At 42.8% G+C, this 15,350-nt stretch overlaps 4 protein-coding genes across 4 annotated transcripts; all 4 read left to right on the forward strand.

Annotated features, from left to right (window-relative positions):
* The first annotated feature begins 650 nt into the window (after nucleotides 1-650).
* On the forward strand, nucleotides 651-3,092 carry LOC120047066 (protocadherin beta-16-like). The gene is made up of 2 exons (XM_038992613.1): nucleotides 651-1,023; nucleotides 2,308-3,092. Exons 1-2 carry the CDS (start codon nucleotides 651-653, stop codon nucleotides 3,090-3,092), a joined length of 1,158 nt encoding a protein of 385 aa, XP_038848541.1.
* Nucleotides 3,093-3,397: 305 nt separating this feature from the next.
* On the forward strand, nucleotides 3,398-6,889 carry LOC120047067 (protocadherin beta-16-like). The gene is made up of 3 exons (XM_038992614.1): nucleotides 3,398-3,432; nucleotides 4,540-4,820; nucleotides 6,105-6,889. Exons 1-3 carry the CDS (start codon nucleotides 3,398-3,400, stop codon nucleotides 6,887-6,889), a joined length of 1,101 nt encoding a protein of 366 aa, XP_038848542.1.
* Nucleotides 6,890-7,197: 308 nt separating this feature from the next.
* On the forward strand, nucleotides 7,198-10,656 carry LOC120047068 (protocadherin gamma-A8-like). Its single transcript, XM_038992615.1, has 3 exons — nucleotides 7,198-7,232; nucleotides 8,316-8,591; nucleotides 9,879-10,656. Exons 1-3 carry the CDS (start codon nucleotides 7,198-7,200, stop codon nucleotides 10,654-10,656), a joined length of 1,089 nt encoding a protein of 362 aa, XP_038848543.1.
* Nucleotides 10,657-11,992: 1,336 nt separating this feature from the next.
* Nucleotides 11,993-14,402, forward strand: LOC120047069 (protocadherin beta-16-like). The gene is made up of 3 exons (XM_038992618.1): nucleotides 11,993-11,997; nucleotides 12,050-12,337; nucleotides 13,625-14,402. Exons 1-3 carry the CDS (start codon nucleotides 11,993-11,995, stop codon nucleotides 14,400-14,402), a joined length of 1,071 nt encoding a protein of 356 aa, XP_038848546.1.
* Nucleotides 14,403-15,350: the final 948 nt, after the last annotated feature.

Genomic DNA, 15,350 nt, shown 5'->3' on the forward strand with positions numbered 1-15,350 from the left:
GTCTAAATTGATCAGGAGTCACTATACATTTTCATCCGTGTTTACGGTTAGTCCTATACCAACCAAAAAGCTCTCAATACAGGTATTTTACTGTATTTTCCAGTAGTGGTTTGGACGGCTGTTCCATGGAAAAGTTTTATGCACGATCAAATCTAGGGCTTAGAGGATATAGTCCCGTGTTCCTGTATCAAATGATTAGGCTATGTTCCCTGTTGGTCTTATTTTAGTAATTGGACATGGCATGTATTTAGATTGTTCATGCACGTACCACAGTGCTTCTAAATGTGACATTTTGGAAAGAAAATAGTGCTGGACAATGTTGAACCATTTCTACACAGATGTACATTTTTTTTTTTACATGTTTTGGACTCTGAGGGCCGCTGTTGGTCAGTGAAATAATTTCTGTCCAGTGTTGTCAGTCACTGGAGTCCCCTCCCTATCACTGTGCTCCACCAGAGGAAAGAGAGAGACTCTGCGCTTCATACGAGGTGGGGCTCGACAGAAAGATTTTCGCTCTGATCCATTTACATAGATCAGAAAAGGACAGTGAAAATAGGCTAGATTGAATCGAAGCGTCAACTAGTATTTGCTCACTGTTTCTGAGGATACCCTTTACGGAATATTCTTGTGGATTGTATTATTTGTTGGCTATGGAATTTGAAGGATTCATTCAACCTAAATGCGTAAGATGGCGTTTGTGTGGACTACGGTGGCAGGTACTCATTTTTCTCCTTTATCTCAGTCATATTGTCAGTGGTCAAATCCGGTATTCCATTCCGGAGGAGATGAAGAAAGGCTCTCTTATCGGTAACGTAGCTCAAGACCTGGGGTTAGATTTGAAACGGCTCCGAGCGGGCCGGGCCCGTATCGTGACCGGAGAAAGCATTCAGTACACAGAGCTGAAGACGGACAAAGGGATTCTAGTCGTGAGTGAGAGAATAGACCGAGAGCAGCTTTGTGGCGACATCACGCCGTGTAGCTTCAGCTTTGAAATTATTCTGGAAAATCCAATCGAATTACATCGTGTTACAATTGAAATTGTGGATGTAAATGACCATTCACCTATTTTTAAGAATAATCATATCAAATTTGAAATCAGCGAATCTGCTACTCTTGGCTCTCGTTTTGTGCTGGAGAGTGCAAAGGATCCCGATGTGGGAGTTAATGGTCTACAGGACTATGTTTTGACTCAAAATGACCATTTCGTTCTGAAACAACATTCGAATCCTGATGGAAGTAAATTTGCAGAAATGATTTTACAAAAGCCTTTGGATAGAGAAGAGAATCCTCGTCTCTCTTTAAAGCTAATCGCTGTAGACGGTGGGAATCCGCAGAGATCTGGCACAGTAAATATAGAGATCACTGTCCTAGATGTCAATGACAATGCGCCTGTGTTTAACCAATCAGTGTACAGGGCTACTGTAATGGAAAACGCACCGAAAGGAACCTATATAACCACCGTGAATGCCAGCGATGCAGACAGTGGTTCTAATGGTATAGTGATGTATTATTTTTCCAATTTGAAAGAAAACTTGGCAGATATATTTGACATTGATGAGACAACTGGCAAGATATCTGTTGTTGGACAAATCGATTTTGAAAAAGATCAAAAATATGAAATTAGAGTTGAGGCAAAAGACCAAGGTGGTTTGACAGACCTCGGTAAAGTTGTAATAGAAATAGTTGACATAAATGACAATGCCCCAGTTATAAACATCATGTCTTTCACTAGCCCTGTGTCCGAAGATGCTGCTCCTGGAACCACGATTGCCGTTGTAAACGTTAAAGATGCCGATTCAGAGAGAAACGGACAGATTACATGCTCTGTAGATACCAAATCGTTCAAGATAAAATCGTCGTTGAGCAGTTATTATACGTTGATCTCAGATGTAGCTTTTGACAGAGAAACAACACCAGAATACAACATAACTATAACAGCGACAGATTCTGGTTCGCCTCCTCTCTCAAGCGCCAGGACACTACACCTTAGAATCTCTGACGTAAATGACAATGCTCCATTGTTTCATCAGAGCTCATACTCTGCTTATGTCACAGAAAATAACTCTCCTGGAATGTCCATATTTACTGTCAGCGCGCGGGACTCTGACTGGAACCAAAACGCTAGAATCTCGTACATCTTGGAGGACACGCAGATCAGTGGAACTCCAGTCTCTACTTATATATCAATTAACTCTGAAACAGGAGTTTTACATGCGGTGCGCTCCTTTGATTATGAACAAATCAAGCAACTTAAACTCGTGGTAAAGGCACAAGACGGAGGCTCTCCTCCTCTCAGTAGCAATGTGACTGTGAAAATAATGATCCAAGACCAAAACGACAACGCGCCTCAGGTTCTGTACCCAGTCCAGACTAGCAGCTCTCTGGTGGCTGAAATGGTACCTCGTTCAGCAGATGTGGGCTATCTTGTCACTAAAGTGGTGGCTGTTGATGTGGACTCTGGACAGAATGCTTGGCTCTCGTATAAACTGCAGAAATCAACAGACAGGGCGCTGTTTGAAGTGGGCTTACAGAATGGAGAAATAAGAACTATACGCCAAGTCAATGAAAAAGATGCTGTGAAACAAAGGCTCACTGTTGTAGTGGAGGACAACGGGCAGCCCTCTCGTTCAGCTACAGTCAATGTTAACGTGGCAGTAGCGGACAGCTTCCCTGAAGTGCTCTCGGAATTCACTAACTTTACGCACGACAAGGAATACAATGACAACCTGACTTTTTACTTAGTCTTGGCTTTGGCTGTAGTCTCATTTCTGTTCATTACATGTTTAGTGGTTATTCTATCAGTGAAAATATACAGATGGAGACAGTCTCGCATTCTCTATCATTCCAATCTTCCGGTTATTCCGTATTATCCACCGCGTTACGCAGACACTTTGGGGACAGGAACTCTTCAGCACGTGTACAATTACGAGGTGTGCAGGACGACTGACTCCAGAAAGAGTGACTGTCAGTTCGACAGACCCTGTAGTCAGAACGTACTGATAATAGACCCCAGTTCTACAGGGACGATGCAGCGGATGCAGAACGAAAAGAACATCCTGGATGAACCAGACTCCCCGCTAGAGGTGAGTTGATTGGAGTTTAAATGGTATTGCACATGGGCTTGGAATATATCTTTATCTACATTGCCCTTTGTGAAAATGTCAACTATTTTGTTCTGGTGCCTTTAGGTTAATTTATTATGTATGTCTAATCAACAGTGTACAATGTAGGGCTGTATCATTTCTGATTAGCTTCGGATTTTATACTATGCCTGCTGATTTTTATTTTATTTTAATGATTTTGAATTTACAATTCTAAGTTCTATGGTGTCCTTTTAACAGTCCTGCGCTTTAAGAGCATTTCAGCACCACTGTGTGCTGACAGCGCTACTTCTGTCATGAGCAGCAGAGGTCTGCTCCGCTCTCAGGCAGCGTATACTATCTCTCGTTCAAACTACTGTCTTTAGCTCAATAGTCACTATAGAGCCAGTGTAGCCGTTTTTGTAGCTAGTTCTGTACCAAGCAAAATACTCTCAACCAGTGCGACATACTGTATGCATGTTGCCGTACTGTTCAATAATGGGTTTGTGCGCCGTATCCATGGAACATTTTTACCCACGATCTAAACTAAGGTTTAGATGATATGGTGGCATGTTTTACAATCAAGTGATTACCGTTCACCCTGATGGTCATCGTTATTTTAGTAATTGTACGTAGCGTTTCTGAAATGATTATAGATGGCAGTACAGTGCTGTACAGTTTTGAAATTATTATAGATGGCAGTACAGTGCTGTACAGTTTTGAAATGATTATAGATGGCAGTACAGTGCTGTACAGTTTTGAAATGATTATAGATGGCAGTACAGTGCTGTACAGTTTTGAAATGATTATAGATGGCAGTACAGTGCTGTACAGTTTTTCATTATTATAGATGGCAGTACAGTGCTGTACAGTTTTTTATTATTATAGATGGCAGTACAGTGCTGTACAGTTTTTGAAATGATTATAGATGGCAGTACAGTGCTGTACAGTTTTGAAATGATTATAGATGGCAGTACAGTGCTGTACAGTTTTGAAATGATTATAGATGGCAGTACAGTGCTGTACAGTTTTGAAACATTTCTACCCAGTTGAATATGTCCACATATCTGGTGTTCATGTTTTTGACTCTGAGTGCCGCTGTTGATCAGTGAAATAATTTCTGTCCAATGTTGTCAGTCAGTAGAGTCCCGTCCCCCCCTCTCCTATCACTGCGCTCCAGTGTAGAAAGAGAGACTGCGCTCCATACGAGGCGGGGCACTACAGAGAAGCACTCGCTCAAACAGATACGTTAAGAACTAGCCTGGATTAAAATAACACTTCCACTATCAGTAATCTCTTTTCTCACCGTTTGAGGATACAGTAGGCTATAAGGAATATTCGTGTTGGATTTATCTTTGTTGGCTATGGCATCTGAACGATTCCTCCAACCTAGATGCGTAAAATGGAGTTTGCGCTGTGGACTGCGATGGCAAGTACTTTTTTCCCTCCTGTATTTCAGTCATATTGTCAGAGGACAAATCCGGTATTCTATTCCGGAGGAGATGAAGAAAGGCTCTCTTATCGGTAACGTAGCTCAAGACCTGGGGTTAGATTTGAAAAGACTCCGAGCGGGCCGGGCCCGTATCGTGACCGGAGAAAGCATTCAGTACACAGAGCTGAAGACGGACAAAGGGATTCTCGTCGTGAGTGAGAGAATAGACCGAGAGCAGCTTTGTGGCGACATCACGCCGTGTAGCTTTAGCTTTGAAATTATTCTGGAAAATCCAATCGAATTACATCGTGTTACAATTGAAATTGTGGATGTAAATGACCATTCACCTATTTTTAAGAATAATCATATCAAATTTGAAATCAGCGAATCTGCTACTCTTGGCTCTCGTTTTGTGCTGGAGAGTGCAAAGGATCCCGATGTGGGAGTTAATGGTCTACAGGACTATGTTTTGACTCAAAATGACCATTTCGTTCTGAAACAACATTCGAATCCTGATGGAAGTAAATTTGCAGAAATGATTTTACAAAAGCCTTTGGATAGAGAAGAGAATCCTCGTCTCTCTTTAAAGCTAATCGCTGTAGACGGTGGGAATCCGCAGAGATCTGGCACAGTAAATATAGAGATCACTGTCTTAGATGCCAATGACAATGCGCCTGTGTTTAACCAATCAGTGTACAGGGCTACTGTAATGGAAAACGCACCGAAAGGAACCTATATAACCACCGTGAATGCCAGCGATGCAGACAGTGGTTCCTATGGTTTAGTGATGTATTCTTTTTCCAATTTGAAAGAAAACTTGGCAGATATATTTGACATTGATGAGACAACTGGCAAGATATCTGTTGTTGGACCAATCGATTTTGAAAAAGATAAAAAATATGAAATTAGAGTTGAGGCAAAAGACCAAGGTGGTTTGACAGACCTCGGTAAAGTTGACATAGAAATAGTTGACATAAATGACAATGCCCCAGTTATAAACATCATGTCTTTCACTAGCCCTGTGTCCGAAGATGCTGCTCCTGGAACCACGATTGCCGTTGTAAACGTTAAAGATGCCGATTCAGAGAGAAACGGACAGATTACATGCTCTGTAGATACCAAATCGTTCAAGATAAAATCGTCGTTAAGCAGTTATTATACGTTGATCTCAGATGTAGCTTTTGACAGAGAAACAACACCAGAATACAACATAACCATAACAGCGACAGATTCTGGTTCGCCTCCTCTCTCAAGCGCCAGGATACTACACCTTAGAATCTCTGACGTAAATGACAATGCTCCATTGTTTCATCAGAGCTCATACTCTGCTTATGTCACAGAAAATAACTCTCCTGGAATGTCCATATTTACTGTCAGCGCGCGGGACTCTGACTGGAACCAAAACGCTAGAATATCGTACCTCCTGGAGGACACGCAGATCAGTGGAACTCCAGTCTCTACTTATATATCAATTAACTCTGAAACAGGAGTTTTACATGCGGTGCGCTCCTTTGATTATGAACAAATCAAGCAACTTAAACTCGTGGTAAAGGCACAAGACGGAGGCTCTCCTCCTCTCAGTAGCAATGTGACTGTGAAAATAATGATCCAAGACCAAAACGACAACGCGCCTCAGGTTCTGTACCCAGTCCAGACTAGCAGCTCTCTGGTGGCTGAAATGGTACCTCGTTCAGCAGATGTGGGCTATCTTGTCACTAAAGTGGTGGCTGTTGATGTGGACTCTGGACAGAATGCTTGGCTCTCGTATAAACTGCATAAAGCGACAGACAGGGCGCTGTTTGAAGTGGGTTTGCAGAATGGCGAAATAAGAACTATACGCCAAGTCAATGATAAAGATGCTGTGAAACAAAGGCTCACTGTTGTAGTGGAGGACAACGGGCAGCCCTCTCGTTCAGCTACAGTCAATGTTAACGTGGCAGTAGCGGACAGCTTCCCTGAAGTGCTCTCGGAGTTCACTAACTTTACGCACGACAAGGAGTACAATGACAACCTGACTTTTTACTTAGTCTTGGCTTTGGCTGTAGTCTCATTTCTGTTCATTACATGTTTAGTGGTTATTCTATCAGTGAAAATATACAGATGGAGACAGTCTCGCATTCTCTATCATTCCAATCTTCCGGTTATTCCGTATTATCCACCGCGTTACGCAGACACTTTGGGGACAGGAACTCTACAGCACGTGTACAATTACGAGGTGTGCAGGACGACTGACTCCAGAAAGAGTGACTGTCAGTTCGACAGACCCTGTAGTCAGAACGTACTGATAATAGACCCCAGTTCTACAGGGACGATGCAGCGGATGCAGAACGAAAAGAACATCCTGGATGAACCAGACTCCCCGCTAGAGGTGAGTTGATTGGAGTTTAAATGGTATTGCAAATTGGCTTGGAATATATCTTTATCTACATTGCCCTTTGTGAAAATGTCAACTATTTTGTTCTGGTGCCTTTAGGTTAATTTATTCTGTATGTCTAGTCAACAGTGTACAATGTAGGGCTGTATCATTTCTGATTAGCTTCGGATTTTATACTATGCCTGCTGATTTTTTTATATATTTTTTAATGATTTTGAATGTACAATTCTAAGTTCTATGGTGTAATTTTAACAGTCCTGCGCTTTAAGAGCATTTCAGCACCACTGTGTGCTGACAGCGCTACTTCTGTCATGAGCAGCAGAGGTCTGCTCCGCTCTCAGGCAGCGTATACTATCTCTCGTTCAAACTACTGTCTTTAGCTCAATAGTCACTATAGAGCCATTGTAGCCGTTTTTGTAGCTAGTTCTGTACCAAGCAAAATACTCTCAACCAGTGCGACATACTGTATGCATGTTGCCGTACTGTTCAATAATGGGTTTGTGCGCCGTATCCATGGAACATTTTTACCCACGATCTAAACTAAGGTTTAGATGATATGGTGGCATGTTTTACAATCAAGTGATTACCGTTCACCCTGATGGTCATCGTTATTTTAGTAATTGTACGTGGCGTTTTTGAAATGATTATAGATGGCAGTACAGTGCTGTACAGTTTTGAAATGATTATAGATGGCAGTACAGTGCTGTACAGTTTTGAAATGATTATAGATGGCAGTACAGTGCTGTACAGTTTTGAAATGATTATAGATGGCAGTACAGTGCTGTACAGTTTTGAAATGATTATAGATGGCAGTACAGTGCTGTACAGTTTTGAAATGATTATAGATGGCAGTACAGTGCTGTACAGTTTTGAAATGATTATAGATGGCAGTACAGTGCTGTACAGTTTTGAAATTATTATAAATGGCAGTACAGTGCTGTACAGTTTTGAAATTATTATAGATGGCAGTACAGTGCTGTACAGTTTTGAAACATTTCTACCCAGTTGAATATGTCCACATATATCTGGTGTTCATGTTTTTGACTCTGAGTGCCGCTGTTGATCAGTGAAATAATTTCTGTCCAATGTTGTCAGTCAGTAGAGTCCCGTCCCCCCCTCTCCTATCACTGCGCTCCAGTGTAGAAAGAGAGACTGCGCTCCATACGAGGCGGGGCACTACAGAGAAGCACTCGCTCAAACAGATACGTTAAGAACTAGCCTGGATTAAAATAACACTTCCACTATCAGTAATCTCTTTTCTCACCGTTTGAGGATACAGTAGGCTATAAGGAATATTCGTGTTGGATTTATCTTTGTTGGCTATGGCATCTGAACGATTCCTCCAACCTAGATGCGTAAAATGGAGTTTGTGGTGTGGACTGCGATGGCAAGTACTTTTTTCCCTCCTGTATCTCAATCATATTGTCAGTGGACAAATCCGGTATTCTATTCCGGAGGAGATGAAGAAAGGCTCTCTTATCGGTAACGTAGCTCAAGACCTGGGGTTAGATTTGAAACGGCTCCGGGCGGGCCGGGCTCGTATCGTGACCGGAGAAAGCATTCAGTACACAGAGCTGAAGACGGACAAAGGGATTCTAGTCGTGAGTGAGAGAATAGACCGAGAGCAGCTTTGTGGTGACGTCACGCCGTGTAGTTTCAGCTTCGAAATGATTCTAGAGAATCCGATGGAGCTACACCGTGTAACTGTTGAAATCCTTGATATTAATGACAATGCACCTATTTTTCGAAAGAATGAAATCAAATTTGAGATAAGTGAGTCGATTATACTCGGGTCGCGTTTTATGTTGGCCAGTGCCGAGGACGCAGATGTAGGTAACAATGGTCTGCAGAAATATATTTTAACGCCGAATGATAATTTCGTTTTGAAACAACATTCAAATCCAGATGGAAGAAAATATGCTGAAATAATTCTTCAGAAACCGTTAGACAGAGAGGAGCATCCTCGTCTCTCTCTAAAGCTAATCGCTGTAGACGGTGGAAATCCGCAGAGATCTGGCACAGTAAATATAGAGATCACTGTCCTAGATACCAATGACAATGCGCCTGTGTTTAACCAGTCAGTGTACAGGGCTACTGTGGTGGAAAACGCTCCAAAAGACACCTATATTACAACTGTGAATGCCAGTGATGCAGACAGTGGATCGAATGGGCTCATTACATATTATTTTTCCAACTTGAAAGAGCACCAATCAGATATATTTCACATGGATGAGGCAACTGGCGCAATGACACTTGTAGGGGAAATAGATTATGAAAAAGACAAGAAATATGAATTGATGATTGAGGCGATGGACCAGGGAGGTTTAACCGACTCCAGTAAAGTTTTAATCGAGATTGTTGACGTCAACGATAATTCTCCCGTTGTCAACGTCATGTCTTTCTCCAGCCCTGTTTCTGAAGATGCCCCGCTGGGAACAACCATAGCGATAATCAATGTGAAAGACGCTGACTCGGAAAGAAATGGTCACGTTACGTGTTCAATAGACAACAACCTCCCATTTAAGATCAAATCCTCATTGACGAATTATTATACTGTAATCACAGATTCAGCTTTCGACCGAGAGACTATGCCAGAATATAATATAACCATAAAGGCGACAGATTCTGGTTCGCCTCCTCTCTCTAGCGCCAGGACAATACACCTTAGAATCTCTGACGTAAATGACAATGCCCCATTGTTCGACAAAGGCACCTACTCTGCTTACGTCACAGAGAATAACTCTCCTGGAATGTCCATATTTACTGTCAGTGCGCTGGACTCTGACTGGAATCAAAATGCAAGAATCTCGTACCTCTTAGAAGACACGCAGATCAGTGGAACTCCAGTCTCTACTTATATATCCATTAACTCTGAAACCGGAGTTTTACATGCGGTGCGCTCCTTTGATTATGAACAAATCAAACAGCTCAAACTCGTGGTTAAGGCGCAAGATGGAGGCTCTCCTCCACTCAGTAGCAATGTGAGTGTCAACATTTTTATCCAAGATCAGAACGACAACGCGCCTCAGGTTCTGTACCCAGTCCAGACTAGCAGCTCTCTGGTGGCTGAAATGGTGCCTCGTTCAGCAGATGTTGGCTATCTTGTGACTAAAGTGGTGGCTGTTGATGTGGACTCTGGACAGAATGCCTGGCTCTCGTACAAACTGCAGAAAGCGACAGACAGGGCGCTGTTTGAAGTGGGATTACAGAATGGAGAAATAAGAACTATACGACAAGTCAATGATAAAGATGTTGTGAAACAAAGGCTTATTGTCGTAGTGGAGGACAACGGGCAGCCCTCTCGTTCAGCTACAGTCAATGTTAACGTAGCGGTGGCGGACAGCTTCCCTGAAGTGCTCTCGGAGTTCACTGACTTTACGCACGACAAGGAATACAATGACAATCTGACTTTTTACTTAGTCCTGGCTTTGGCTGTCGTCTCATTTCTGTTCATCACATGTTTAGTTGTTATTATATCAGTGAAAATATACAGATGGAGACAGTCTCGCATCCTCTATCATTCCAACCTCCCGGTTATTCCGTATTATCCACCGCGTTACGCAGACACTTTGGGGACAGGAACTCTACAGCACGTGTACAATTACGAGGTGTGCAGGACGACTGACTCCAGAAAGAGTGACTGTCAGTTCGCCAGACCCTGTAGTCAGAACGTACTGATATTGGACCCCAGTTCTACAGGGACGATGCAGCGGATGCAGAACGAAAAGAACATCCTGGATGAACCAGACTCCCCACTAGAGGTGAGTTAATTGGAGTTAAAGTGATGTAGCTCATTTTGTTGGAGTTCATCTCTGCAATCTGTCCTCTGTATCTATTCATTTTCAATTGTGCTCTGGTGCGGATATATTCGGTTTGCTCACTCTGTGACTAACTTACTGTTTGGGCTAATTCAGCTACTACGCATTCTTTAATGACTTTCTTTTGGCCGTATATGCCTGTTGCGTTGGTGGGAAATTATTTCAAAATGGTCATGATACAGTAAGGCTGTATCGCTGTAAGACTATGGCAGCACCCCTCTGTGTGTACCGCGCACTTTTAGTGCGCAACAGTATGCTCTCCTCTCTCTCACCCTCTATGCTGAGCCTGGTTCCAACCTTATATGGATCAAGAGTCACTATACATTTTTACATTTTACATTTTTAGTCATTTAGCAGACGCTCTTATCCAGAGCGACTTACAGTAGAGTGCATACATTTTTTATTACATTTACATACTGAGACAAGGATATCCCTACCGGCCAAACCCTCACTAACCCGGACGACGCTATGCCAATTGTGCGTCGCCCCACGGACCTCCCGGTTGCGGCCGGCTGCGACAGAGCCTGGGCGTGAACCCAGAGACTCTGGTGGCGCAGCTAGCACTGCGATGCAGTGCCGTAGACCACTGCGCCACCCGGGAGGCCGGTCATACATTTTACCCACGTTTAGAGTTAATCATATAACAAACTAAATCACTTTTAATACAAGTTTTTTGCTGTATTTTTCAGTGATGGTTTGGACCGCTGTTTCATTGGCATGTTTACGCACGATCCAATCTGGGGCTGGGAAGATAGGCTGGCGTGTTTTTACTATTAAGTGATGAGGCTACTACTTCCCTTCTGGTCATAGTATTTTCGTAATTGAACTGTGCATTTATTTCGATTGCACATACCACAGTGTTTTTATTTGTGACATTTTGAAAAGAAAATAGTGCTGGAATGTGTTGAATCATTTCTGTGCAGTTCTATATGTGTACATATCATCTGGTGTTCATGTTTTGGACTCTGAGGGCCGCTATTCGTCAGTGAAATTAATTCCGCCCGGTGTTGTCAGTCAGTGGAGTCCCCTCCCCTATCACTGCGCTCTACCAGAGGAGCTGGAGAGACTGCGCTTCACACTAGGCGGGGTGACAGAGAGACACTCGTTCTGGTTCATACATGTGGATTACAAGTACGAAGACGGTTCAAATAGACTGGATTAAGATAATACGTTGACTACTACCCTTCTCTTTGCTCCCCATTTACGGATACAGTACAAGGAATTTTCGTGTTGGATTTGTTTTGTTGGCTATGGAATTTGAAAGTTTCCTCCAACCTCAATGCATAAAATGGCGTATGTGTTGTGGACTGCGATGGCAAGTACTGGTTTCTCTTCTGTATCTCAGTCATACTGTGAGTTCCCAAATCCGGTATTCCATTCCGGAGGAGATGAAGAAAGGCTCTCTTATCGGTAACGTAGCTCAAGACCTGGGATTAGATTTGAAACGGCTCCGAGCGGGCCGGGCCCGTATCGTGACCGGAGAAAGCATTCAGTACACAGAGCTGAAGACGGACAAAGGGATTCTAGTCGTGAGTGAGAGAATAGACCGAGAGCAGCTTTGTGGCGACGTCACACCGTGTAGCTTCAGCTTCGAAATGATTCTAGAGAATCCGATGGAACTACACCTAGTCACTGTAGAAATATTAGACGTTAATGATAATGCACCCGTGTTTCAACAGAATGATATACAATTGAAAATCAGCGAATCTGCTTCTGTAGGGGCGCGCTTTACCCTAGCAACTGCAGATGACCCTGATGTAGGCCTTAACGCCTTACAAAATTACATTCTAACACCGAATGATAATTTTGTCCTAAAACAACATGCGAATCCAGACGGTAGTAAATATGCCGAGATGGTTCTCCAGAAACCGTTAGACAGAGAGGAGCATCCTCGTCTGTCTCTAAAGCTAATCGCTGTAGACGGTGGAAATCCGCAGAGATCTGGCACAGTAAATATAGAAATCACTGTCCTTGATGCCAATGACAATGCTCCTGTGTTTAACCAGTCAGTGTATAGGGCTACTGTGGTGGAAAACGCACTGAAAAGCACCTATATTACCACCGTGAACGCCAGTGATGCAGACAGTGGTTCCAATGGCTATATATCGTACATGTTTTCTAATTTAAAAGGCACTGTTTCCGAAACCTTCACTATTGATGCAAACACTGGTGTCATTTCCGTGTTAGGGGAAATAGATTATGAAAAATATAAGAAATACGAAATTCGAATAGATGCCACAGACCAAGGTGGCTTGACTGATTCGAGCAAAGTCATTGTTGAGGTAATTGATGTAAACGACAATGAGCCCGTAATAAGTGTGATGTCATTCACTAGTCCGGTCTCTGAAGATTCACCTCACGGTACAACCATCGGAATTATCAACGTTAAAGACCTTGACTCGGGTGAAAACGGACAGGTGAGCTGTACCATAGACCAACACATTCCTTTTAATATAAAATCAAATTTAAGAAATTACTACACCTTGCTAACAGGCGCTGTGTTAGATCGTGAGAGGGTGTCAGAATATAACATCACTGTAGTCGCCACTGACGCAGGGTCGCCTCCTCTCTCAAGTAAGAGAACCTTTCACCTGAAGGTGTCTGATGTCAATGACAATGCCCCAGTGTTTCCACATGGCGTGTACAACTCTTATATAGCAGAGAATAACTCTCCGGGTGTCTCTATATTTACTGTTACAGCTAAAGACACTGACTCCAATCAAAATGCCCGTATTTCCTATATTCTGGAAGATTCTGATGTCAGCGGGACTCCTGTGTCTGTTTATGTTTCCGTAAACGCAGAGAGTGGGGTCATACACGCAGCGCGCTCCTTTGATTATGAACAAATTAAACAGCTTAAACTCGTGGTTAAGGCGCAAGACGGAGGCTCTCCTCCACTCAGTAGCAATGTGAGTGTCAACATCTTCATCCAAGATCAGAACGACAACGCGCCTCAGGTTCTGTACCCAGTCCAGACTAGCAGCTCTTTGGTGGCTGAAATGGTGCCTCGTTCAGCAGATGTGGGTTATCTTGTCACTAAAGTGGTGGCTGTTGATGTGGACTCCGGACAGAATGCCTGGCTTTCTTATAAACTGCAGAAAGCGACAGACAGAGCGCTGTTTGAAGTGGGCTTACAGAATGGAGAAATAAGAACTATACGCCAAGTCAATGATAAAGATGCTGTGAAACAAAGGCTCACTGTTGTAGTGGAGGACAACGGGCAGCCCTCTCGTTCAGCTACAGTCAATGTTAACGTGGCGGTGGCGGACAGCTTTCCCGACGTGCTCTCGGAGTTCACTGACTTTACGCACGACAAGGAGTACAATGACAACCTGACTTTTTACTTAGTCTTGGCTTTGGCTGTAGTCTCATTTCTGTTCATCACGTGTTTAGTGGTTATTATATCAGTGAAAATATACAGATGGAGACAGTCTCGTGTCCTCTATCAATCCAATCTCCCGGTTATTCCGTATTATCCACCGCGTTACGCAGACACTTTGGGGACAGGAACTCTACAGCACGTGTACAATTACGAGGTGTGCAGGACGACTGACTCCAGAAAGAGTGACTGTCAGTTCGCCAGACCCTGTAGTCAGAACGTACTGATAATGGACCCCAGTTCTACAGGGACGATGCAGCGGATGCAGAGTGAAAATAACATATTGGATGAACCAGACTCCCCGCTAGAGGTGAGTTAATTGGAGTTAAAGTGATGTAGCTCATTTTGTTGGAGTTTAAATGGTATTGCCCATTCCGTTGGAATACATCTTTACAACATGTCCTTTGTAACAATTTTAGCTGCAGATGTAGGATCTTCATTTGATCTGATCACACTGTTGCAGGACAACCTTCGTGTCGTGTATTTGAGGTTTAAAAAGTATTCTAAAGTTTGTGATTTACTTCTTTTTTGAAGTGTATCAACCCCAAAACATGTTTTATTAATCATAATCCTCATAATACTTCAAATGTCCTGTTTCTGCAGGATTTTTATCCTGCTGTAGCAAATTGGCTGAAATTAAGATCCTACATCTATGTTGCCTTAAGGTTAATTTAGTCAGTATTTGTCTAGTTAAAAGTATGGGCATAACAGCTGTTACATATTGTTGTGGTTAGCTTTGTTTTTTATTGAATGTCATTGTCAGCTGACTGTGGTTTCGAATATAGCGTACTAAGTGCTACAGCAGAAGCAATTACTTTTTTTTCTGGTTAGTTTTGGCTTTCATATTATGCCTGATGATTTTTTTTTATTGTAGCGCTCCAAGGCCATTTCAGAACCACTCTGTATGGACAGCGCCTCTTCTGTCATGATAGCAGCAGAGGACGGCTCTCCCTTCCTCCAACTGCTGTGTTTTGATTACGTCAATGTAGAGTCACTAAAGAGTCGCTTAAGCAGTGTGAACTGCTTGTCATATGTCAAATAATTCTCAACATTAATATGTTGCTGTGTGGTTCAATAATGATTTAGAGTGAGTATCCATGGACATGCTTTTACGCACGTTCAAATCCATGGCTGAGAGGATAAGGTGCCATGTTTGAGTATCAAATTATTGCTGTTTGCCTTGCTGGTCATCGTAGTATTATAGTGATTGAACGTTGCATTTATTTAGATTTGACCTTGCACCGTGGTCACCTACTTGCTATATGGG

The sequence above is a fragment of the Salvelinus namaycush genome, chromosome 5 (assembly GCF_016432855.1).
Source record: "Salvelinus namaycush isolate Seneca chromosome 5, SaNama_1.0, whole genome shotgun sequence".
NCBI classification, from domain to species: Eukaryota; Metazoa; Chordata; class Actinopteri; order Salmoniformes; family Salmonidae; genus Salvelinus; species Salvelinus namaycush.

Excerpts from the sequence above, each read along its gene's own strand:
- LOC120047066 (XM_038992613.1), top strand. The coding sequence starts at position 651 with ATGGAATTTGAAGGATTCATTCAACCTAAATGCGTAAGATGGCGTTTG. Across the intron at positions 1,024-2,307 it reads AAATCCAATCGAATTACATC|CTGTGAAAATAATGATCCAA; the intron begins GTGTTACAATTG and ends GTAGCAATGTGA.
- LOC120047067 (XM_038992614.1), top strand. The coding sequence starts at position 3,398 with ATGAGCAGCAGAGGTCTGCTCCGCTCTCAGGCAGC. Across the intron at positions 3,433-4,539 it reads CTGCTCCGCTCTCAGGCAGC|TCATATTGTCAGAGGACAAA; the intron begins GTATACTATCTC and ends CCTGTATTTCAG. Across the intron at positions 4,821-6,104 it reads AAATCCAATCGAATTACATC|CTGTGAAAATAATGATCCAA; the intron begins GTGTTACAATTG and ends GTAGCAATGTGA.
- LOC120047068 (XM_038992615.1), top strand. The coding sequence starts at position 7,198 with ATGAGCAGCAGAGGTCTGCTCCGCTCTCAGGCAGC. Across the intron at positions 7,233-8,315 it reads CTGCTCCGCTCTCAGGCAGC|TGGACAAATCCGGTATTCTA; the intron begins GTATACTATCTC and ends TCATATTGTCAG. Across the intron at positions 8,592-9,878 it reads ATGGAGCTACACCGTGTAAC|CATTTTTATCCAAGATCAGA; the intron begins TGTTGAAATCCT and ends TGTGAGTGTCAA.
- LOC120047069 (XM_038992618.1), top strand. Across the intron at positions 12,338-13,624 it reads ATGGAACTACACCTAGTCAC|CATCTTCATCCAAGATCAGA; the intron begins TGTAGAAATATT and ends TGTGAGTGTCAA.